This window comes from Agelaius phoeniceus, chromosome 8 (assembly GCF_051311805.1).
Source record: "Agelaius phoeniceus isolate bAgePho1 chromosome 8, bAgePho1.hap1, whole genome shotgun sequence".
NCBI lineage: Eukaryota > Metazoa > Chordata > Aves > Passeriformes > Icteridae > Agelaius > Agelaius phoeniceus.
In genome coordinates, this window is record NC_135272.1 from 20,645,030 (window position 1) to 20,666,688 (window position 21,659).

General features: G+C 39.1%; 1 protein-coding gene across 1 annotated transcript in view; it reads right to left on the reverse strand.

Moving 5' to 3' along the window:
• LOC143694647 (uncharacterized) overlaps positions 1–20,111 on the reverse strand; it is a 73,194-nt gene extending 53,083 nt beyond the window's left edge. Inside the window, exons 1-2 of the mRNA XM_077182211.1 lie at positions 20,030–20,111; positions 15,822–15,920 (exon numbers count right to left, since the gene is read on the reverse strand). Of these exons, the coding sequence (XP_077038326.1) occupies positions 15,822–15,920; positions 20,030–20,100 (170 nt within the window). The 5' untranslated portion in view covers positions 20,101–20,111. The remainder of the gene's footprint in view (positions 1–15,821; positions 15,921–20,029) is intronic.
• Between the last annotated feature and the right edge of the window lie 1,548 nt (positions 20,112–21,659).

The following is a 21,659-nucleotide window of genomic DNA, read 5'->3' on the forward strand; positions in this document are numbered from 1 at the left end:
GAGTGGCCTTAGCTGCTGTCTGTACAAGCAAGAGCAGGAATCTGCATGTGCTAACAAGGGATGCAAAGACCATAGCAGGAGAAGGGTCTTCAAATAACTGTGGCTAAAAATCTGACTAATTTTTTTTTCCTAACATATCTTAAATTTGGTTGACTCTCGGGTGCATATTTATTAACACCTTTTGCAGAAAGAAGAAGGTTTTGCAGTGTTCTTAAAATAATTTTGAAAAAGGACTCAGTCAACATAAGGTCCAGTTTATCCACAAAATAAGCTCATGTTTTGCTGACAACTTTTTCAAAAACAATATAACTTGTAGGCTGAATTCAAGCTTTATTTCATTTCACAACACAGATTCAATTCTGTTTTTGTCAGTTCTGACAAACCTGGACCTGTTTCCTACTTGTATGGATGCAATTAAATATGTACTAATGTACCAATAACAAACTTGCATTATTAACAATCACTGAAACATAATTTGCAACTCCCAGAAAAGGCTACAACCCAAACCTGAAAAGTTTTTGTATTAAACTACATCTACTGCACCTTGTTTATGCTCTTCTTAGTGATAGTTTCACCAAGTTTTCTTACATTACAATAGAACGACTTTTTTCCTATTCAGATTCAAGTAAGTTTTTCATCTTCATTCTGGGATTGGTGCATGAATTAAGATGTACATCAAAAGAATATTTTTCCCCACATGTGCAGAAACCACAAAATTTGTGGAAAATGAGCGGCCTAGGGAAAGGTTTAAGGAATTCTCATGCTTTTTCAGCAAGTTCATATAGATAGCTATGCAGTCAATTTTGTGACTAACCTAACCAAATATAACCAAGTGACACTTGTATTTAATAACCTCTTTCAGGAACCATCTAATCTGCATACATCTCACTTTCCATACTTTAATTTTTTTTTTTTAAAGCAGGTTTGCTTTTCATGACCTCTTATGAATCCTTTATGAAAAGTTCCATTATCCATGCTTAATAAATTTTTCCTTCTCTTTTTTATTTCTTTTTTTTAAGGGTATCTGCATTCCTTCCAAAATAAGATCATTTTTCTTGTCACCCCATGAATTTGTTTAGTGTTCCCTATTTCAAAGGCCTTATATATTTAAACAAGTAAGGGCTCTGGTGCACCATCATGCACCAGATGTAGCCTAGAAATAATTTTATCCATCCAAATTCAATTAGGTGCTGTGACAGTAAGGAGCAAAACTAGATTCCTTAAGACAGGACCCAATATTCTAATGACAGTCAATACCTCCCTCCTTCTATGTGTGAGCTCTCTGATTATTATTATTATTAATCTTGATTCTTGGGAAACTGAACACTGGACAGGGTGAAGAACTAAACTGTGCCTCTGCAGCCACTGTGCTGAACTGAATGAACTGAGTGCAGGAAAACAGGAGTGGAACTTTTAATGATCTCAGAGAGACTAAGCCATGGAAATAAAGTTCTTATCAACACACTGCCAACAAATTGATAAACCAGATGCAGAACAACTTCTTTTAAAAATAAATTATAAAAAATTAGAGGACAGAAAGAGACAGACTATTCATAAAAGCAGACTAGAGAGTTTAAATATTTTTTGGTTTTCATGCAATTTTCTTATGATGTTCTCATCAGAAGATGAGAAATGAACCAAGAAATTCTTGAACTATTTACTTTCATGGAACAAAGGAGCTATGACAGAAACAATTGTCCATATAGATGATTTTAAAACTTTCCTTAGTGCATCTGAAAACCCACCTACAAATAACAAAGGTAGAAGCAAACTTAAGTAGTGTGAAGCTATAGTACACATCTCAATAGCCTAAAAATAACCAATGAAAGTTTCTACAGCAAATCAAATTCACAAAATAAGCTTTCTACAGCAAATCAAATACACAAAATAAGCTATCACCACGTCAAAATCAAATATTTTTACAGTAATATTCTATAGGAAAAGTCAAAATAACAAATGCCCTGATTCAGAAAATTAGAGACTGTAATGGCATTGCTACTTTCTAGCCATCTGGATCCACAGAGATATTTCATACTGCTAAGAACTAGGGCCTAAACTGAAACCAGAAGGACAAAAGAGAGAAAGATGGACATAAGAGAGTCATTTAGCCTCAACAGCCCAAAACTGTCAGGAGTCTACCATTTTTAGCTTGTAAGATAGAGCATGTATTTAGCATCTGAAAAGTCTGGATTTTGTAATAAGCACCAGACTCAATCTTAATGTGCAGAGGATACAGCCTCTTTGTATGGCATTCAATACCATCATACTTGATCATATAAGAAGAGCCATTTAGACTTCACTTATTGAGCAACGGCTCATCTACAAAATATCAGCGTATAGAAAAAGCAAAAGAACACATTACAAAAGGATATCCAGTCCTCCCGATAAGACTTTAAAGCAATATATAATATACCCTGGATTAATATCATATTAATAGCTATGGCAAACTCATACCCTTCCCATTTCAATAGCCTGAGCCAAATAGGGAATGCATCTGACTATCTTTTCAGTGGTTCTACTTTTTAAGTGTTATATTGAATCAGGTCAAGCAGAACCCAAGATACTTTATTTCAAGGCTATTTCAACAGTTAGAGCTGCAATTTAAATAGAAAGCGAATGGTACTGTTCTCTGTACTTTAAACTATTTTAATAGTTTAAATAAATGAAAGTTATTGAAACTGGTTTCCAGAAACGAACTTGAATCATGCACAAATGTGCTGTTTCAATACAGAATAAGATCAGCAGTGCAGAAATGAATTACATTAAAAAGCAAAAATATGCTAAATCAGACAAAGAATTGAAACTCCAATACATCACAGGTGATTCTCCAGTAGCACATGTTTCCACCCAGAATACACCTATTGCACACAGAAAGCAGAAAATGAAAAGAAATGCTAATCCATGCAACAATGCAGCTTCACAGAAGCAGTGAAGGGCTTCAGTTGGGTCCTTAAAAGCAGTCATTGGGCAAAATGAGATACAGCAGGATGCAAAGGGAATAGGCAAGTGACTCACAGATAGGTCCCCACCTTCTTCTCTACCCTGCTGTCCACACTCCAGGAAATAGATGCCTTTAGCATTGCTAGAGTACATATAGGAAAATATATTTGAGAAATATATATATATATAAATAAGTATATATATTTGAGAGGTTACATGGTGGTGCTTCAAAGCATGGTGTTACTAAGATCATTCTCTCACTCTCTTTTTCATTTCTTTTTATAGACACCGACCTATGAAGGAAGGACCTTGCTGACTGGAGCAGTTTCTCTGCTGAGATGTGCTGTTGGCATAGAGCTGGCAAAATGATATTAAATTTTAATAGAAAGCTTAGAAGTTACCTTTACTTAAATACAAAAGCATGCACATACTCCACTCAGAGTGGAAGAGCAACTGAACAGAAAATACAAGTAAGTGTCTGTAACAACAACTTCTTCCTTAGCTGCAATAAGAGTCATGTTCAAGTAGGTATTGCCTCATGCTCCCAGGCCAATTCATCACTGCATGGGAGGAACATGAAGAGCTGGTAAGCCAAGCACCCTTGTGCCAGGCTCCCCAGCTGTGCTCAGAAGAGCCTGAGGAGTGGCAGAGCCCCCAGGCAGTGCCACCACACTGCACAGCCACACTGCCCAACACAGCCCTGGAGAGCATGTGCCTACAGCAAACCTTGGTCACAGACCCACCACAGATTTCAGTCTTAGGTACCCATGTTTTATATTTCAAAATAGAACTTTAATCCTCACAACCTACATCAACTAACCTTGGGAATGCTAAGGTTTTTAATCACAAAAGCTTAGGAGGTCCCAAAATTTCCTCATCCAGCAGGCATGCCCAGAAACATACCAATTCCAGCAGGTTGGGAAATTCCCATCTTTGAGGCCTGAGCTTCATTAGGAACTGCAAAGAGTTACTCCCCCTAACATTTTGCCCAAGGATATCAGTCCCATAGGCAGGCAGTACTTTTACCTAGAGAGGTTCCATGCAAAAGTGCATCAGCAAAGATCTTTGTCAAAATCAATTGTCATCATCACTGTGACTAATCCTGCACTCTTACTAACAAGAGTGCAATCCTGCACTCTTCCATCTCAGCTAGTATGTACAGAATTCAGATACCTATTTCAGGAAAGTGCACTGAACATAAAGGGTTTGAGCAAGATCCCAATGACCAGATATTGCAATTACTCACATCCTGGCTGTAAAGTCCCCTTACAAACACACACCTAGCTTCACTTGCAGCTCATTCTGTGTCTGGTGTGAAGGAAGGGGAACAATTATACTATCTCAAATCATCATTATTGTTTCAATGATTGCATTAGCATTCTCAAAGCATAAACCACCCACAAAACATTTGAGGCAGACATCTAATGATGGATTTTCCCAACAGAGAAAGCAATTCCTCTAAGCAATAAAACAGTCTGTGAGAAATCCTGCAGTCATAAATCTAGTATTTCTCATTACAAAATTTACATCAGCCACGAAGTGATTACTTCTGAAATTACAAACCCTTGTGGGCAGAAATATTAGTGGGTTACCAATTGCCATTCTCATGAGTCATGAGAAAAGCAGTTCAAGTCATTATAGTCTTGTAAAAAGCAAAATATCAAAAGAATTCATAGTCTTATTATAGACAGAAAGTTTAGGGCATCCACATAACAAGTATCTAGGCATCAAAATACAAAGGCCAGCAGTAAGTTCCCACCGAAACTTTCAAAGGTTACCAAGTAATATCCAAGCAATACAGGTTTGTATTGCTTAGCTATTACTTGGTAATATTACTGTTGTATATATACAACCTTTCAACATACCTCCACAAAAGCAGTACCTAGACCCTTCAAACCTCCCCAGCTTTCCCCACATGGGAGGATGTGCAATGCAAAGTGCAGAAAGGAAAGAGAGGTAAGAGAGAGAAGAAGGGAGGCATCCGAGGCCTTCCACTCTTGCAGAACACAGGCAGTGATTTCAGTTCCCCAGGGACAGGGCAGCACTGCCCCCCTGGCTCCCACCTGTGCCAGGTGCTGGAGGCACACAGGATGTGCAGCACGAGGGCAGGTCCCATGCTGCAGCTGGGGAGGGGGGCAAGGGAGGAAGGGGGACCATGCATGAACAAGTTTGCCCAGCTTGCTTGATTCTGAAACACGTATATCCCAGGACTTGTCAGGGAGCTGACATATCACTCAGTCTGAGGATAACTATCCCACAAAAATACTTTGGCTCATCTTTTTCTTCTTGCAGCCTTCTCTTCCCTGGGTGCTGCAACCTAGCAGCAACCTAAAGGGCTTTATGGACCACTGGGCTTAAACCAAACACTCTATTAGAGAAAGCATGTCCTCCAACACTGTGCTTGGGAAGAGATAAATGTTACATATTCCTTGAGGAAAACTAAGATACTGCACAAGCACCTTCAACACAGGATGGATCATTCTATTGAGTGAATAGAACCAAAAATAAAATAAAATCTATTTAACTCATCTGGACTCGCACGTCACATACGTTAAGAAACTCTTCTAGTTTAACTGCAGAGAAAGCAGGAGAGAGATGTTTTCAAGCAGATATACTCAACTGTAATATACATTTCCACACAGTTAGTTAAACATAGGGTGGGATATTGGTTTTGAATGCTCCCAGAAATGGAGGGAAAGGGGAAACAAAAGAATAGAGGAAACAAGGGGACAGGGAACCACAGATAAAAGCAAAGACCTGTAAAAATGCATTCCCTCCACTTAAAAAAAGTAACTGCTCCGGTGACAGGCAGGAGACTGACCTCGACCAAGTCCCATGGCAGAGAAAACTTTGCTGTGGAGCACTGGCTCCATCCCCAGCTGTTAAGCTCAGCTATTTAGTGGTAAGAGGCAACCCAGGAAGGAGCAGAGAGGCCAGGTCCCTTCCTGAGCAGCAGCAATGGAAGAGTGATGCCAATTCAGAGGCCAGGTGGGATGCTCAGCTGAACACAAGGCAGGTCCCAGCCACAGCACAATCCCCTTTCTACCAGCCTAGGCAATTCAGAGGATCTTGTTCAGCATGTTGAATAATGAGGATTTGGAGCTGGCTGTTCTTCCTGGAGACTCTGGGAGCTTGACTGAGACCAGCTGAGCACACATAGGGGTGACCTAAGCTCACCACAGCCCTGTACACAGGTACAGTAATTTATTTTTACTGCAAGCCAAATCACTGGCTATGGTGCTACTTGCCTAATACAGCACAGTGTAAAAATTACTACAAGCAAGGTAACAGCAGCAAAAAAAGCCTGTAAATATATGCTTGCAAAAGAAATTAAGTTTTATTACAAACAAAAATAAACTAAAATAATAATTCACGCAATTTATTATCTCATCTTTGCCATACCCCATGCACTTCATTTTAGCTATTCCTGGAGTAAGCTGATCACATACTCTGTGTTTATGAGAAAATTATTTCTAAACTATTTGAATTCCTTATCATGAAATGAGAAAATATTTAACATGCTCATGCTTTCTGCCCTAATAACATAGTTGAAATTTATAGGGTTGTAAGATGATATCTCCTCTTGTGTGGCATTAGCTTTTTGATCTTTGTTCTATTGGTGCCATTTTAGTAGATGATAATCATTTATCAGTTCAAAATATTGGCTCAGTAAAAAACACATGTCAGTGTTCCTATAATGCATTTTACCACTAAAGGGTAAATATACATTTTCTGTCTATTTTCTATTTCACCAGATATTCATATAGGGATTTAGTCTTGTAGCTGGTTTTACATCTACCACTACCCATAGTGTTACTTGTTCCCAATTCATTACAAAAATGCCTTTTTTGGAAAGAAAACTCAGAACACTGTTACCTAGAGATGGATAAAAATCAACCATCATATTATTCATAAGTCAGCTTCAGGTCTCATATTTAAAAGCCATCATCAGTCAGATTTACTCTAATCTGGGGCTGAGGTCTACTGACCAGCACAGAGGGACAAGTGTCCTCCTTCCTGCTGGGGAAGATGCTCCACTCCTTATGTGATCAGCAGCTTGCACAACAGATAATCCAGGTAACTCCATATAAAGTTTTTCCTTTTATTTCCTTACTACTCTTAGATAATTATGAAACATATTTCATTACAACCCCAAACCAGAAAATTTCTACTTTTTACAGAGCAAATGTATCTTCAGCGGCAGCCAAGCTACTTTCCCTGCACTGTTAATTCAACGGGACGTGACATCACCCATGATCAAGATCAGTCATCTCCACATGAAATTGCTTTCTGCCCCTTCTAAAAAGATGCTTAAAGATGAAAAATTATTTTTGATATTAAAGTTAAAGCACTTCATCTTGAAACTGTCAAAATGAAAACTTCCAATTTCCTGGATTGTTTATTAAAAATCTCAAAATAGTTTTGCTATTTTTCAAAGCCTGATCTGGCAGACAAAGAACTGAGAAGCAAAACTGTTCACTAGATTAAACTACAGTTCTCATACGTTCCCACTCCTTTCCCCATCTGATGAAATATATATATATATACATATTCTCTTCGATTTTGGCAACAGCCTAGCAAACATGTAGTGAAAACACTATTTCACTCCAAAACTTTCAGAATTCCTTTTGAGTATTTTCATTACCAATTTTAATGAAGAATTGAGATTGATAATAAACTATTAAAATTAATTAGAGCAATTAGTCAGGACAGGGGAATTCAAAGAAGAGTATTTTTCCAGAGAGCAAAGACCCACTTTCACGCAATGAATTCCCCAACTAAGAGGCTGAACTGACATCCATAGCACCTGGCCCACTGCACAACTGGTCACTCTTCATATTGCAGCCATGAGACTGGTGACCAGGAATGGAGGTATCAGCTGGTGTAGCCCTGGTATCCTCACCACTCACAGGCTCCAGCAAAGGAGGCCTCAGAAGGTCACAGCTCGGTGCTTCACTGCAGCTCTTGGCGTGGCTGCACGGGAGCAGAGTGGGCAGGAGTTGCTCTTTACTGGTGCTCTTTGAAGGAAGTTTTAGACAGTAACATTCACCAACAGAATCATATAAGTAGCCCACTTGTTTTTGCTGAAAGGAAGAGGTGGGATATGAAATGGGCTGTTTGAGAACCAACAGTGTATGAAACATTTGTGGAAATATTTGGAAGCATATTGGTTTTGTTTTACCTCAGATAATGTTTTCATACACTTTTTCAGTGCCTTGCACACTAAAAAATTAAGCACAGATATAAATTTTATTTGTCTGACAGTGAAAGCTTGAAAGCATTTTGGATCATGAGGGCATTTACACCTACTTTGATTTCTTGAAAAATAATTTAACAGTACTAGCTAGAGAGTGTGACAAAATAATATATTGGTCGAAAAAAATTTTTGTTCTTCCCGGATAAGACTACTAATACAAAATTTTCCCAGTGAGAAATTTTAAAAACTGGCATGGGGTTGTTGGTTGGATTTTATTGCTAGTGAAATATATCTTGTTGTGTCATGTCATAAACAGAAAACTGAAGCACTCTTTTTAAATCCTCAGCACTGCTGACACTTCCAACAAGTACTTCTGTATTGGTTTTGGTCTTATCTGTTTCTAACAGACAGCCTCATGCCTTGGAAATCTGACCTGAAAGAAAAATTCAGCCCCAAGTATCTGCTGTCAATTGTGCAGAAAATAGGAGATGACAGCAAAGTCACTCCTGCATGCCAAATTAGATCTCTTTCCAACATCTTCTAATGTCATTATTAGCACTCAAATACACTGTGTCAAAATGTGTCTGTATAGGGAGATGGACCAGGCAACATCAAATTTATCTCTTAGTCAATATGACAAGCTGGTTTTGATTCAGACTTCTGAAAAGCAGAGACTCCTAGGAAAAAAATCTGCTCTATCATGAAGGTTTGTTTACAAATATGGATATTATAATAGATGGAAACAGAAAAATAAAATGTATTATGCAGTTTCATTGGATTTCTGGAATCAATAGTGTAATAGGAGTTAAAATCATCAGTGTGAGCCTTAGGGTCTACACTCCAAACAGTCAATGGTGCAATGCAAGGAGGTACAAGATCTTCAAGAAGACTGTCTGCTCAGAGATAGCCTTAACAGAAAATACTCATTCTAAAGCAACCACATAAATGTGAATTTAAGTGTACCAGATGGTTTTAGAACAATATTCAAAGGATTGAAAAGGAAATCACATCTGCAAAGATTAAACTCCAGTAATTTGTTCACGGTTTTATTTCTGACTAAGTGTACTCAAATAAAAGTGAATACCCAGACACAAAAGGCACTTAACTACTGACAGAAAACAATTCCTGGAAGATCAAAGTCTTTCCCTGTAGCACTGAGAAGAAAAAAAGAGTCTATCATCTAAATACAGTGCCACTGCTTAACATATAGCATAAACAGCAAACATTACAGCTCTATATCCTTTACCTGTACAGCAAAGTTCAGAAGGTTAATAGAAGAAACTAATTAAACCACAACGAAAAAGATTTGGAGTATCGTACACATGGGACTATTAAGTAACCTAAAGAGAAGAAAAGACTGCTTAATTCCACTAAATAAATGGATATTGATAAACTTCACTTATTCTAATTAGCAAGATTTCTCCTGTTATTTCATCTTTATATGACTTCTTAACACCCATTTCATTCCACCATAGACAATTATTATCTCGTAGAGACAATGGAGTTCTGTACCTTCTCATTAAACTTGATGACTCTTGAAAATGTTCAGGAATGTTTAAATAAATACTTCATGTTTGGTTCTTAGTGAGCATGGGAAGCTGTGCTCACGGAATTGAGCATGGTGTGTACTGAAAATGCTTAGGAAAAAGCTACAATAATAACCAAAGTAGTACAAATCCTTCCACTCCTTAATAAAATTTAATCCTGTATAACAAGAGCAAGTTTGTGCAAATCTTAGCATTCTAATTTCTTAACTTCTTAAAGCAAATTATGTTAACCATGATCAATGCATATTTTAATGCAAAGTATCTCATTATCTTTCCAGAAGTAAATTTTTACTTTTTCCTATGTTAATTGCAAGTACTTTTGAAGTGAATTTCAGAATACAACTTTACCACAGATTTTAATCATCTCATTACCATAAAATGTATAGACACCATTTCTCATACCACAAAATGATACCCCTTAATAGAGAAGCATGGTATCATTTCATTTTCTGTGTACACACTCTATATATGATACACCAACTTTTGCCAGCTACAGCAAAATGAACTCTTATCTGCTCAGCTCATTGCCAAATTAAGACTGAGCAAAAGACATACACAGATGTTTACTCATAACCTTTCTCCCTTTCTATTTCTTTACCCAACAGCCTGCATGTAAACAACAATTTTTCTTGTGCGTTGCTTCCAAGGTTTAAAGTTTTGACTGCTTGTTCATTTCTATGAAAAGAGTAAACCCTCTGTTGGTTTATATGAAGGGATAGAGAGGCATGGTCCATTTCTCCAACTCTCCCACCTCCCATCTAAGACAAAAAAACTTGGTATTTTTTTTAATCTCATCACAGAAGAATAAATCCAACCAAGCCTGCCTCCACACCAGCAGACTAAAAAGAGAAGTCAATATCAAGCATATTGTGGGATAGAGAGCAGGGGCAAAAGGCAAAAGGACAAACATTGGCTATGGTTACTGCCACTCAATTAAGCCTTTCCAGGCTGTAAAATCTTCAGGGTAATGAATTAAGTCTGAGTTACAAGAACAAGCTAGCACAGTCTTGCTCTGTATCTTCATCTGCCAACTGATATACCCTACACACGAGTCTGCAGACTAGTGCTCCTCCAACAGATGTACCAAAGAAGATCAAAGTTTTTTGAAAATAAACTGTAACAAGATGTGGGTATAAGCAAGGTCACTACTGGAAGTCAGAGATGAATGCAACAAACAAGGTATTGTTTTAAAAGTGGCTCTTTACAAAGACTGAGCAGGGGCCAGGCATTATTCACAACCACAAGGGCAGAACATCATTGCTCAAAAGGAAGAGATGCTGGCAGGCAGCCTTGCATTTAGGAAGGAGAAATGCCAGAAATCACTGAGAGGATGTCACTCATTCTTTCTTGCATCTCCTGGCAGGCAGAACATGAGCACCCTCTGACTTAGTTCAGCAGCTGCCTCCCTGTGGTCACAGCAGAGCAGAGCTGGGGTTTCACTTGCTCTACTTTGGTCTCTTGACAGGGGATGGATAAGATTTTTATACCAGATGGAAAAGTACAGGGAAATTAATGGGGAAATACCTGGAAATTCAGTTCTAGCAGGAATAGCATAACATATCCAACACAAGTCATCACTTGTCAGAGCCTCTACCCCAAATAACCCAATCTCTAAATAGATACAGGAAAAAGCTATGTCAAGTACTTCTCAAATGCACTAAAAAAGAGGCAACCAAATTAATCGACAGTCCTAACTTTCTCTTCTATATTCCCCAAGACAGACAGAATTATAAAGAAAAATAAAAATCCTAGAAGTCTAAACCACATGATTTTAAGCCTATTAAGCATTTCCTGAAAGAGACAGATAGTTGTCAGGGCCATACAGTTAACCTCAGAAATCAGCTGCATATGTTTTTTATTTCTCAAAACGTGTTTCTAAGTTATAAATTAGATGAAACAGCCACATTCTTCCTGTCTCTGCCAAGTAAATGGCAGTAACAGTAGAAACCAGGAATAAAAACGTGAAATTGAAGAATCAGGTAACTAAAATTGATTAAAGATTATAACAGTGTTCATAAAAATGTAATGTTTAACATCAAAATGCAACCTCCAGCCCCTTCCTGCACATGAAGGAACCAACAGCCTGAGATGGTGACATGACAAAGTCAAAGGTGAGAAAAAGGCACATGATGGGTCACTGTTACCACAGATAAAGTAACAGATACACCATTTACCAACACGCCTCCACATAACTGTAAGTTTGGCTTACAAATACCTCCGGTAGCTTTAGTCATCATTACCCTTCCAGTAGCTTTACAATCCCGTGCACAAGATGACAACCAACCTTGGCATGGTCTGTGGACCAGAAGGAATGAACTGAATAAACTTCAGTCGCTGATACTGGTGCTTTTGCCTGCCCCCAAACTCAGTGACACAGCAAACCAAACACAGGAGGCAGCCACACCACATCATCCCCTTACCTACCACTACCCAAAATCACTTTCTGATTGGATCACCTAACAAAATCCGGGATGGGGGAAGGAAGTAAGGAAGAAGAACAGGAATTAGCCAATATCTATTAAAAAATTATCAAGTCAAGCAAGTAAATAATGAAGTAAAAGTAACCCCTACGGATACTAAGCACATACAATATAGTACTTAATCTTTGAGTCACACAGATCTCTAATTTAATAAACCATTTGTAATGGTACATAAGATGTGTGCAAGCTTCCCTCAGCTGTGCAGCAGAAGAAAGTTTCCAGTTCAAGGAATAATTAGATTTCCCTAAAATGATCTTATCAGTCTCTCCTGCACAGAGGAGCCAGGCCCACTCATGCCATATGACATGAGCAAACAGATTCACAGACTAAAAAAAGACTGATACAACTTTCCCTTAGCATTCCTCACACTACAGACAGGCATGAAAACAGTCACCAAATAAAATTAAACAAATCGCTTTTTTTTTCCCCTTTTTTGTGTGTGTTTAGATAAAACATCAAAGCAATCAATAACACTTTTCAGACCATTAAGTTTAATTGATGAGAACATCCATTAACAGAGTAATTTCTGAAACTGTAGGTATTAATTATTTTCTTTCAAAACTTATTACTCATTTTTATGACTTGAAGGCTATTGGGCACCCAGGAAAATGACCATATTAACACTCAATACTTTCTATATACTCCCTGTTTTACAAGAGATCTTTCAAAGAGCCTCAAAGGTACCAGACAGATCTAATAGCAATGCAGCCATCACACACATCCCCTCAGCACTGCCTATCCTGGCTAACAAATGGTTTTGGCCTCTTATTGACTGTAATCAAAGGGCAACTTTAGAGCCTTTACATAAAATTACCTAGAACATCAGAGATAGCATAAAGGTTCTATAAGCATTCAGGATCTATCCAGCCTATTTTTCCATATAAAGTATCTTTCTGCACAAGCTCTTAAGAGAATCAACATATTTGATTTGAAACATTACAGAGGATGCTTTGTTTGCTTTTGGTTAGTTTGGTTTTTAAAATTAAAACTTCAAATTCACTTCAGAAGAGCCAAGATTTTGACTTTTATCTCATAGTAGAAAGACTCATGCAAAACAAAAAAAAAAATTATACAAACACAGTTATAAAGAAACCAGGGGTCCATGGGTATCCTCACATTTCAAAATCAGGCAAGTCAGTCAGACCCAGGGTCTGAAAAAAACCCTAAATTCAATCTATTTATATCTATTTTTCCACAGAAAAGGCATATTCTAACAGTGAGAGGAGATTATTGACTTACTGTTGATGATTTGCCTAGGAGTTTTACAGATACAGAGAATTCTGTTTCTTATATTAATGTATCAAACTTATAACTAGTAATGTCAATTTTGCTTTAACCATTTGCTCAAACGTGTGGTTTTGGGACCCACATATAGTGTTATAAACAAATCACACCACTGCCTAAGGGAGAAAAGGAAAGAAAATTACTTCAGCAGAAGTGAATGAAAAACACACTTTCTAGCTATAAACTCATATATTTGTGGTCAATATTTAATAGTATTTGTGTAGCAATATTTCTGCAATTAAGTTTATGCACACTGTGCACCATACTCCCAATGAATCAACACAAATATCTCTTTCATTTGCAAGAGTTTGATTTCTGAAAAGAACATAAAATTAGCTGCAATAAAGTTGGCTGGTGTTCAGGATTTTTTTTTTTAAAAGTCATTTAAGGAAGAGACTAGTAGGAAGTACACTTCTCTCAAGTTTGCAGGTCCAGTAGCACAAATTTGTGTTTTATTTCTCCATTTGTTAGTTAATTAACATATGCACAGAGGATGAACTAAAGACCTACATTGATAGATCTATACCCATTTTATGCTCTCTTCCCTTCCCAAACTTTAAGACTCAAAAAGAAATGGCAATAATGGCATTAATTTCCTCCAAAGTCCCCTTGTTCAGGGGCTCAATGACTTCAGGACTGTGTGAACAGTTGTACATTCAGTTTTTCTACCATTCACTTACCTGTGCTAACTTAACATTCTCTTCCAACCCCGATGACTATGGTCCTGAGATCACCCAGTCTGACTGTCAGTCCAGCACCACCACTGTAACCACTGAACTGTACTACTCACTGCCAGACCCAGAACTGTATTACACAGTGCCTTAAACACTTCCAGGGTGGTGACTCCACCACCTCCAGGGCAGCCCAACTACCCTAACAGTGAAAGAACAATTCTCCTGTCTAATCTTAGTGAATCTGAATCTAATCTCTGAATCTCCCATCTCAGCTTAAGGCCATTTCCTCTGGTCCTTTCACTGCAGAAGAGACCAGCCCCCACCTTGCTCCAACCTCCTTCCATGTGGTTGTAGAGTGGTGAGGCCCTGAGCCTCCTTTCCTCAAGAATCAACAAGCTCAGCTCCCTCAGCCATTTCCCATCAGACAAGTGATGGCTCTCAAGCCTTGCTGTGCTTTGCTGGACATGTTCCAGTGTCTCCACATCCTTTTTGAAGTGAAGGGCCCAGAACTGGACACAGAACTCGAGGCACAGCCTCACCAGCGCCAAGTACAGGTGTGATCACTGCCCTGGTCCTGCTGGCTACATTATCCTTGATCCAGGACAGGGTGCCATTGTGGCCAGAGCCACACTAGCTTTTACACAAGAGGTTTTAGAATCAGAGATTAGGTTGGGTTGAAAGGGACCTACAAAGATCATCTAATCAAACTATTTTGCAATGAGCAGGGACAGCTTCAACTAGATCAACTTGCTTGGAGCCCTGTGCAATCTGATCCTGAATGTTACCAGGGATGGGGGACCTACCATTGCTCTGAACAACTTGTTCCTGTGTTGCACCAAGCCCTGTAAAAGAAAAGCTCTTATCTCTAGTTTCAGTCTATCCTCTGCTACTTTAAAATCAATACCCCATGTCCTGTTGCTACGCCTTGCTAAGTCTGTGCCCCTCCTTCTTAGAAACCCCCAGTGAGTACAGGAATGTTACTAAGAGGTAACCCAGAGCCTTCACTTCCAGGCTGAACAATCCCAACTCTCCCAGCCTGTCTTCATGAGGCAGGTACTCCAGCTCTCTGATCAGCTCATGGCCTCATCTGTACCTGCTTCAAGAGGTCCATGTCTTTTCTGTGCTGAGGACTCCAAAACTGGATGCAGCACTGCAGGTAGAGTCTCCCCAGAGCAGAGGGGCAGAATCCCCTCCCTCAGCCTGCTGGCCACACTGCTTGTGATGCAGCCCAGAAGGCAGCTGGCTTTCTGGGCTACAGGCTCACATTGCAAGGACCTTGTACTTATGATTAGCCACATACTGAATGGTGCTATTCTTTAAAAGGGATGCTACCAGCTCACTAAGTATGGATGTGATCATATTGCAAAGCTCCCATACCTTCTCAGTGATGTCTCATGGGCAGCTCCTCACAGCACTGACTCCTCCTTCTTCACAGCACAGCCAAACTCCAGCTCACTTCTCAACCAGCTAACCCACTCTTTTATAGCACTCATCCTCATTGGACACAGCTGGGACCTGTTAAGGGCAGGCCTGTTCCTAATCTTTGGTTATTAGTACAGCTGCAATTCCTCAGGGGTGAGATTACCTTCTGCACTATCTTTATTTTCTTACATTCTATCCCCCCACATATGGAGATCAGACACACTGGTGAGTAATTCCCAGGTTACCCTCTAGAACCAAATTAATGGACAGGACTTACACTGACAACCCACCAGCTTCCTGTGAGGATGGGATGCAGCAGCAGCACAGCTTCTCTCGATACTCACTCCAGGCTGATTTATTTTCTGTGACCCACCTGCTGAAAAACACACAACCACCAATACAAAACACAATAAAAAGAAAAAAGATACCACCACCATCACACAGATAATAAGAAACTCCTGTGAAAGATCTTCCCATCACCTTCAGCAGCAGAGCCCAACACAAAGAATTCACTGACCATCCCTGGTCCAGGCTTTCCACTAAGTGCCCCCAGTTATGCTGCTGCTGTCAAGTAGTGCCACTGATTTCCTGGGTTTGATATACTAAGGAGCTTTTTGTCAACAGCTTGAGCATCTTTTGTGAGACATTTTTCTAATTCTTTATGAGATTTTTAATTTCCTGTCTGTGTTTGGCTGGCCATGTTTTAAGGGCTTTCCTCTACTGTTCATTTGAGCAGGCTTTCCTGTTTCCAGCAGCTGGCCATTTTGTTACAGTGCCCTCCACTGTAACAAAATGGTTACAGTGGTTTCTATCTAGTGAGGTAAGCTCCTGAGGATGATTTAGTATTCTCTTTTTTTTTACTTTGAGATATATGTGGGGCTTCTGATAACTTTATTCTAATAACTGTATTGTTGATAGCCCTCAGGGTGCTTATAGGCCTTTTAGAATAATTCTTTAAGTGTTTTTTGTCCAATTGTCTGCTTGTTCTGCAGATCCTGTACTTAAAACCAATGACCATGTTCTGCATGTGTTTATTTTGCTCTCTTTGGCTGTAGAGCTCCATGTGATCTTATGGCAGTCACTAGTTACCCAGCAGCTCCAGTGCATCACTTGGAAGTACATCATCCAGAGTAACACCTTTCTGGATGCACCAGGTGTTCTGGGAAGCAGCCACTTTGCACATCTGGATGCATCCTCTCTTTTTCCCATCATGAGAAGGCACCAATCCAGTCTCTACAGGGCACCTGCTGAAATGTCTTACTGTTGCTGCCTGTACTGAATTTGCAGCTTCCCTACTCTCATTTCACATTTCCTGAGCACTATTACAGGTCTGAGCAGGGGGCTGGTAACACAATCTTAGCACTGCATTATCATTAGAGCACAAGATTTCTGCCCACAGTGGTTCCATGGATCTGCTCTTCTCCCATAATATTTTTTATGCTGTTGTGCTTTATAAGATACTTCCTGTACAGCAGCACTCCCTTACAACTGAATGTCACTCTCAACTTTCCTATAAAGCTGATATAGCAGCATTGAGTACCCTCCTTTCACCAGGTCTGTCTTCCAAAGTTATCATTTCACACCAAATTCCCTCATCTTACATTATAGGCCTTAAAGCTGGTGGGACAGAACTCAAGTTTTTCCTTTTCTCCATCTCTCATTACTGCTTCTTACTGCCTCTGTTAAGTGGCATGGCAGATATTCTGAGAGGACTCCCTTTCTTCTTCCACTGTGCTCTTCTTTGTCCCTTGCAGAAATGTACCCTGCAAGTCAGCCACGCTCCCATGGCAACCTCTGACATTCCTACCCCTGAAGATGCCCCTGCTACAGGAGCATGCAAGAAGGCACTACAGCAGCAGCTGGCAACAGCTGCATCTGAGCAATCAGGCTGCTCTTTCCTAACAGGTGCCTTCCTGCCTGGAACTTGCATCCTCCACTGCAGGGCAGAGGCTGCTGCCATGGTGGAGGCTTCCCCTGCAGCTGTGCTGGAGTCCCACTGCTTTGTGCACAGCTAACTGGGAGATACACACAGTGCAGCTGTATGAGGCTTTTGCGCTTAGTGTTGAAAACAAGTCATGGAAACAAAGCAGACAAGAAGAACAAAGAAGAAAAAACATTGAATGGGCAAGGTCAGGCTATATGAAACCAGCATTGATCCCACTATTTCAATTTAACTAATATTCATCACCTCATCAGAAAAACCCTGCCTGCATTCTGCACTCCGTCCTCAGCAAAATCCATCTGTCAAATTATGCACTCCTTGCTGAGTCCATGATATTATGGCTGCAAGAAAGCATTTCGCCCATCATGGTTGCTATTGCTAAGTAATAAATAATACTTAAGGGAAAGGAAAAAGAAAGTATGAGACTCTTTTTTAATTCCATTTGACTGAGCTGATGGCCTTCACCTCTTAATATTATGTTATTATTACTACAGTAGGAAGACATTTAGCTTCTAAGTGTGTTTGAGACATCTGTGAATGACTCATTATCACTTTCTTTTCTTAGAAAAGATTGGCTTCTGGCTCAACTCCAAAAAAAACCCCACTGGAACACCTGGACACCAGAACCATACTGTTGTGACTACTGATCCATCTGCAAAACAAGCTGGCTACCTGCCTGATCCAGGATAGCTCAACAGGGAGATACTGTTCATGTTTCCCTATAGCTATGCACCCCTCACCCAGAAACAAGGGGCAATTTGTTAGTTGTTCACTAAACCCCTTGGTTTCCATCAAGGCATTTTGGAAATCAACTACTCTGCAAGACATGTCACAGGTGCAGGCCAGGTGTTGCAGTGGATCAGAAGAGGAACCAGAAACAGAGGTTTTAGCAAATGAACGGGGACTTTGACAGTAGCAATTTAGTTTCAATGTGAGACTATTTCATATTGACTTGGTTTATCAGTTTATTTCATTACTTATTGAATTATGACTGCAATAAAGGCACCTGAACAACTTTAAAATATTTTTAATTGTTCTGCATGACATAATTGATAACCAGAATTTATCTAGAAAGACAAACTGCCTTTTGGTTGTCTGTCTACTATAACAGCTACAAGCTGAATAATCAAATCCTTTCAAAATAGCCTTCTTTTGTCAGAAGAAACATAGAATGACAACCTTACATGCAATTTCTAATGATTCTCTCTTTTCCCCCATATAATTAAAGGGCTTGATATTCCAATAGCTGTTTTGCTGTTGCTTGTACTAAAATGGTTTGCAATTATTCTAAATTCTCTTTCCGTATGTAGACAAGTATTTCCATTATATAACACTACCATTAAAAAAAAGTTACTACAATTAGCAATTCACTTTTACTTCTCACAATGGACAAAAATATTTCACACTGGCAATACCTTGTTACCCCTAGCTGAGATGCCAAAGGTATTTTTCCATAAAAAGAAGGAATAGCATAGAAAGAAGGAATAGTTTATTATTGCAAACATTTCCTTTTGGTTTGAGAAGTTAAATGTTCTGCTTGCATTTAAGTCTTGCATTAAGTGTTGAGTTAAACATTTTCAACAACTTCACTATTTCTAACTTCTAAAGCAAAACAGGTCATGACTTGAGAATTTTTTCTCTGGGGTAGCAGTCTCGAAAATTGCATTTAGAAGTCCAGCCTTCTGAATTATTGGGAAAATCCCAGTTCTCAGTCCAACATACCAAAAGTATGGAGAAACATTAAATAAAAGAAAAATATTATTAATAATTAATAGACTAATCTATTACCTGTGACTATTAGAAGATCAGTATAAGGCAGCTGTACACCTGACTAAAGTTAAATTCTGCATCTTGAAAAGATGTGTTTGAAGTGAAAAGGCAAAGAGGGAAAGGATTGTTATGAACACAAAGTGCTAATCTGCCATCTAAGTCCTACTGAACCTCTCCCCTAGCACTTAATCTAAAATGCTTTCAGCTCTTAAATTCACCTTCCAAAACCAGCAGGAGATTAAAGCAGGACCCAATGGGAGGCTACCTTTATTTAATATTCAGTCCTTTCTCAGATGAAATATTGCAGTCTGTCCTCCCAGGTATTTGTAAAACCATTAAAATAATGGCTTATAACTATTACTTGAAATAGTAGTTCTATTTGTAACCATCATTGACAGAGGGTAAGCAAAGTGCATTAATTTTCTTTGAAAAATACCCAAAACCTTTGCTGTAGAGGACTGAGGGAATGTGCCCCATTAACTAGTTCAATGCTGTAAGCTGAAGCAATGCTAGTATTTCTTGTTTAGCTAAAAGGAACCTGCATCTCTCTAAGGCCTTCTCCAGCTGTACCCTCCATGCCTCACAGCTCTGCAGCTCACCACAGATGCCTCCTACAAGCTCTGACACAAGTTCAGATCCTGTATCTTTACACATTAACAGCAGCTGTAAAGATAATATTCATTTGGCTATGAAAAGAGCCAATTTCAATAGCCATTGAAATTGGCTATTTTTTAACAGTCACCACATTTGACATTATATATTATTGTACTTACCTTTTTCTAGTATTCCTTAGAAATAAGATCACCACAAAGAAGCAGTAATAATACAAAATCCACAGAACCATCAAACAAGACCTGTCACAGAAATCTTTGTGTCATTTCCATGACATGCAATGAGCACAGCTTCCTTTAACTCTACAGATCTCAATTTCAAATCTGCACTTATGCACTGTGAAAAATTCCTGGAAGTTTAATTTTTACCTTCACTAAGGAGAATTTTAAGTAGTATCTAGAGAATATATTTATCATGTTAAAACAGGAATCTTAAGTGTGGCCAGGCGGTTTTGACTTGTGTTAAAAATTTTTCATTTATACATCATTCTTACTGACAGTGGATGAAAGAACAATGATAAGTGCTTGTTGCTACCACCTTGAAAAGTATCCTTAAATTAAAAGCAAATTTGATATGCAACACTGCCTTTTATTGAGAACATCCAGTTAATGGATTATTTTTTTCAATTCTGTTTAAAAATCCACTAATCTAGTATTTTTATAATTTTGTAGTCGTTAAATAAGTACTCGTAAGAATAATACAGACTTTCTCACGCTATTTTGATTCTGCAACAGCTTTTCCCAAAAAAATGTGTTTGCTCTGATTTAGGTTTTTGCTTAAGAAAAAAGGTTTAAAAGTTGAAGCCAGCAGTGTCCCTTCAGTGTCACAATGAACACAACCAGGGCACAGCTTTGGGCCCCGCTGGCTGTAGGCTTCTGCCTCCCCCACTGGATGTGGAGGGTGCCTTCAGAACACCTGCAGCAGCAGCCCACATGCAAAGGACAGACAGAAAATTCTCAGGTTCCTAAGCAAGACATTCGTTCCTATGCTCCCAGCCACCACTGAGGTGAAGCTATACTGCTGACAATTGGTTTTTGTTTTTTTTCCTCAGGTAAGTCCCTCTTAAAAAGACTTTCCTGTTACTGAATCCCGTTATATTCACTATGAACATCTGCATATCCAGCTGCTACTTTTATTACTGTCTCAATTCCAGAATTCTTAACACATTTTTCCTTTTTCTTTTTTAACTATACTTAAAGTATGAAACACCTATAATTACATTTTATGTATAATCAATTAATTATGATAGTTAATCACAGCCTTCTCAGAAGGAAAATGCTACTGAAGGCCACAGCTGAGTTACATCATTTCAAATGTAGACACACGGCCAGGCAGACAAACTGACTCTCAAACCACTGCTTCCCACATAACCTTCTAGCCCTTTATTTTTTTTCACATCCCCCAAAACTGTGAAGTCAACAGCATTAATATGCTACAGGCACAAGTACAGCATCTGTGCCAAATCCAGACATATTCATTTCCACCAGCTACCAGTGACTTTATGATGAGGTTATGAAATAGCAGCAATAGCTGATGATTGCTCTGCTCCTGTCCCAGCACCAAGCAGCCAGAGGAGCCATGGGCAGAGGAAAGCCACCAGAGAGGCTCAAGAGGCCTCAAAACAGGGACATCACTACTGGTTACCTGGCACTCACTAGCTGGCACCTTGCTACTCTGCCTCGAGAGGCACAGCGGGTCCTCTTTGTGCCTCTTAATGACTTCTTACAGCAAAAATGAAGTGGGAAACACTAACACTGAGGAAGACAGCCTGTAAAATTTCCAAGGATGCCA